General features: G+C 38.4%; 1 protein-coding gene across 1 annotated transcript; it reads right to left on the bottom strand.

Annotated features, from left to right (window-relative positions):
* Positions 1 to 3428: 3428 nt before the first annotated feature.
* LOC137617571 (uncharacterized) lies at positions 3429 to 4136 on the bottom strand. Its single transcript, XM_068347580.1, has one exon. It carries the CDS (start codon positions 4134 to 4136, stop codon positions 3429 to 3431), a length of 708 nt encoding a protein of 235 aa, XP_068203681.1.

Raw genomic sequence — 4136 nt, forward strand, 5'->3', positions numbered from 1 at the left:
TCTTCAAAGTTAGCATTGCTTGACCTGCTGTTATTCTTATATTTAAGATCTAAAAAATACGTACTGGCATACTCTACATTTTATCGTTGCTCTAACCTCTATAAGTAAAATTCAAAAAGGGTAATGTCTGTTGAGTGTGGTGGCCACTGCTCTGGGCCATCTCTCCTAATACTGCAGTGTCATCCAGAAAGTTATGAAAAACCAAATCCCCAGTTTTTGGCCGAAAAAAATACCATTGGGTGAATTTTAGGGCAACATTATCCTCCAGCATGTCAAGATATACATTTGCTGATGTTGTGCGTTCAGCAAAGAAAAATGGTCTAATAACTCTGGTTGGATTAGACCAGACAAAACATTCTTTTTTTCAATCGCAACATTATTATTATTATTAGATATACGTTGTTATTGTGGAATTAGCACATAGTAGCTGTGGTGAATATGTCTTAGCCAATTATAGAATTCTGTTTGAAAAGTGAAAGGAATTTTGATAGAGAGGTATAAATTGATTACATTACTAGTATCTAGGAATAAATCACTAACTTATTTATTTATTTTTATTTCCTCTCCCTGAAGAAGACCATCCTGAGACTAGACCTACATAGGCAGCTCTGACTATAACCTAAACTCCCGGTATGGCTTATGATAATCTATTAAAAGTTTCGAAATCAAGACTCTAACTAACTTTTGCTTTATACACAAAACGACATAAGACAAATAAATAATAACTTTTAGTTTATATCCCTAATACATAAATTATAGCCAGGGCAAAGTTGAAAATTCTGGTCAGTATTGACGCTCTCTTTCCCACTCACCCTCTATCTAAATACAGTTCCATGAATAGTCTTACTACAGTAACATTTTTTATTTTTGTTCCAAAAGATCACTCTTATTTTTCAATTATAGAAATTTACATAAGAAAGGAGCAACATTGTCTCACACAAACAAATGTTTACAGAGTGAAATAAGTTTTAATATCAAATGACAAACTAATATCGCTCGTCTGATGCTAAATGAAAAAAAAAAAAAAAAGACCCGAGTTATGCTGCGTACTGTACAACAACCAGAAATAATCTAACTCAATACTGCTTGTCTTTGAATCTGTGAACATTTATATATTTTATATTTATGTTTATATTTGCATAAAATTGAGGTGTAGGCCTGATGCAAGATTTATTGTTACTTCTTTTCTCAATCCATGTAAAACCAATAAATGTGTTTGTTTTCATCAGACTGAGGGATGTTATCAAGGAATTATTTCCAAACCCAATCCATGTGTTCACCATATTTAATCCTGACTTGTGTCCCCACATTCGAAGACCATATATCGAGCCACTGTTCTGAAAGCAAATATTGTCCTATTGATTTTCTCATCTGTTATATGCAAATCCCCTTTCGTTTCCATCATCTCTTCATTCAATCCGGGCACCGAGGTAACAAGAGCAAAGCCACTGGGAAATCTGTAACTCCGAACACGATTAGTAAATTCAAACAGGAAGCATCCATTTAAGAATCCATTCTTGACGAATTAGAACTTATATCTCCGCGATAAAATAGAGCCCGAAAACTAATGGTTCATAGATCCCTTCTGCATTGATATCTGATAACTAAGAATTGTAGTATGAAATATAGCTTTCTGTGTATATAGGGAAAAAATATTAGTCTTTTTCACATATGTTCATTTTCCCCCACTTGTCCTAGAATGCAAACCACAAAACCTGATTGACATTCGGACTTGCTAGTTAAAAAATCGTATGTGCTTGCATTTATATGTTTTATTTTTTTTTAATATATTTGTATGTGTCTGCCTATGAAATTGTCAGGATATGAGTCATTGATGCTGTTCTATATAATTTATGCTGTATACATTTTTACAAAGTTAAAAAAAGATCGCACGCTGCATTCCTCAGCCTAAACGTTGTAGCCACATGTTCACCCACGCTTGTACACTGTAACGGTATTTTTTTTTTCTCTCTGTATTTTCCTTATAGCTCTCTCCCCGCCCAGATAACCTCTTCTTGCCTGTACCCTGTAATTTTCTGCACCAGTGTATTTGAATTTTAGTGCCGTTCATGACTGAAACAGGTTGTTTAGATACGCATGCTCCCTTCAAATAATGTTAGTTGCATTCGTTTCATTAAGAATTCACAAAGCATTAACTTGCAATCATTAGATAACCTTCGGCGATAAATTTACCATACAGAAAGCCCGGGCATTTTTTTTTTTAAGTTTATAAGTGACGTTTAATAACTCCTTTGTCTATAGGGAAGTTAGACTCTCATTTGATTGCGTCTTCATCAGCAATGTTAAGTAAATTGCTCACTGAAAATCTGATTCTTTTTCCCCTACTGCTTACTTTCCTTATGTTAATTCAAGGAAGCAAAGGCTCAAAATTTCCTTTTTTTTCTGATAACAGAAAAAAATATTAGTTTTTGTTAATTTAAGAAACTCTCTTTTGTATTTACATTTGTTTTTAACACTACTGCCAATATTTTCAGGAGTAGGTTGGGACTATCAATATCCGTAAGTATATTATACTTTTCGTTCTTACCAGAAAATGTAATGAGTGAAAAAAAATTAAAGACTTCCAACAGCATGTACATACGAAATGAGGAATCAATATAAAATCTGTAACATTCAGATTAGGTATGTAACCACGATATATCAATAAGTAACAGGCCAGTTTCCAATGAATTAATCTCTCTCTCTCTCTCCAAAAATAGATGACTAAGTATTAAATATAGTTTTATAGTTAGATTATCAAGATAGAGATAGATATCTTAAGAAGTAAAGATAAGTTAGCCCAGGATGTACCTGAATGTAAGCTCCTGGAAAGTAGAGGAAGCTTTAAACTAAGAAAAACGTGGCTGATGCCAATGCAAGGGGCCATTGGATCTAACTGGGTTGAGGTCACAAAGCTGGCACAGGAAAGAGCCATATGCACCCAATGGTTACCAGATTCTTCAGTAGGTAAATAATGATTAAATATCGGATTTTTTCATTTCCCTTTAAAAGTTCGATGGAACCTTTGATCTACGATAGCAAAGGGCTTCTTTCCTTTAAAAGTTTTAATCACGTTATAGGGACAGTGAGACGAGCTATCACCAACAACTGACAGTTTATTCAAACAGGTGCGGACGGAAATGTAGCATACGCGCTGGCGCCATTCTGGCTAGAACCAACCGCCAACAAATAGTGTGTTTCTTCACACGTACAAATACTCGAAATATAAATTAATGAAATAATGTAATGTAATGAGAAATACATGAAATTGTAGCTCTGATGGAGTGAAAAAAATATATACAGTTAGCCACAGTGTGGCGAAAGGAGAATTCAAATGAAATGGAGAATTTATGAGAATGCTGAACGACTGAGGGAGTGATGTCCTTACAAGTACTCACAACCCCCCCCCCCCCCCCCCGCCCAAGACATCAGGTGGCATAGAGGGCTGATGAGGCTAGTCTTCGTATCGTTTCGGGCGTCGGAAGGCTCCTCTTGTTTTTGAACGAAGGGGCGCGTCGGCGGTCAGCGGTCGGCGTATGGATAGCTACCTCCCGCCGTTGTTTGTTGCTCTTCTCACCGGGCGCCTTGTTTTGAGGTGGCACTCTGGATCTGCCAGGTCCCATGGAGGCAGTGTCGCTTCCTTCAAGAAACGCCGGTTTCACGCGGTCTATTGAGACCCAGTCCTCTTGGCCATGCATGTCGAGAAGAAAGGCTTTTGTCGATTCAGTGATGACTCGGTACGGGCCGCGATAGAGTCTGGTCAGCGGCTGTCGATGAGCGTCGACGCGGACGAAAACATGTCCGCAGTCATCCAGGTTCCTTGGGTTGAAATGCTTAGTTCTGTCCTGGTAAGTTTTAAGACATAGCCTGAACTTCTTGGCGATATCCCTAAGGTGATCCAGCAGCGTGTCGTCGGTTGATGTGGGAAAGAATTTGCCGGGAACTGTGAGCGCCTCTCCGTAAACCTTTTCAGCGGGCGATGGCTCGCCGTCTGCACGAGGGGCGGTGCAAAGGCCGAGAAGTACCCAAGGAAGGCGTGATTTCCAGTCCACGTCGGTGCAGCTCGCCATCAGGGACGCCTTGAGGGCGCGATGAGTTCGTTCGACTATGCCGTTTGCTGTGGGGTTGTATGCCAT

Source organism: Palaemon carinicauda, chromosome 23 (genome assembly GCF_036898095.1).
Source record: "Palaemon carinicauda isolate YSFRI2023 chromosome 23, ASM3689809v2, whole genome shotgun sequence".
In the NCBI taxonomy this organism is placed as follows: Eukaryota; Metazoa; Arthropoda; class Malacostraca; order Decapoda; family Palaemonidae; genus Palaemon; species Palaemon carinicauda.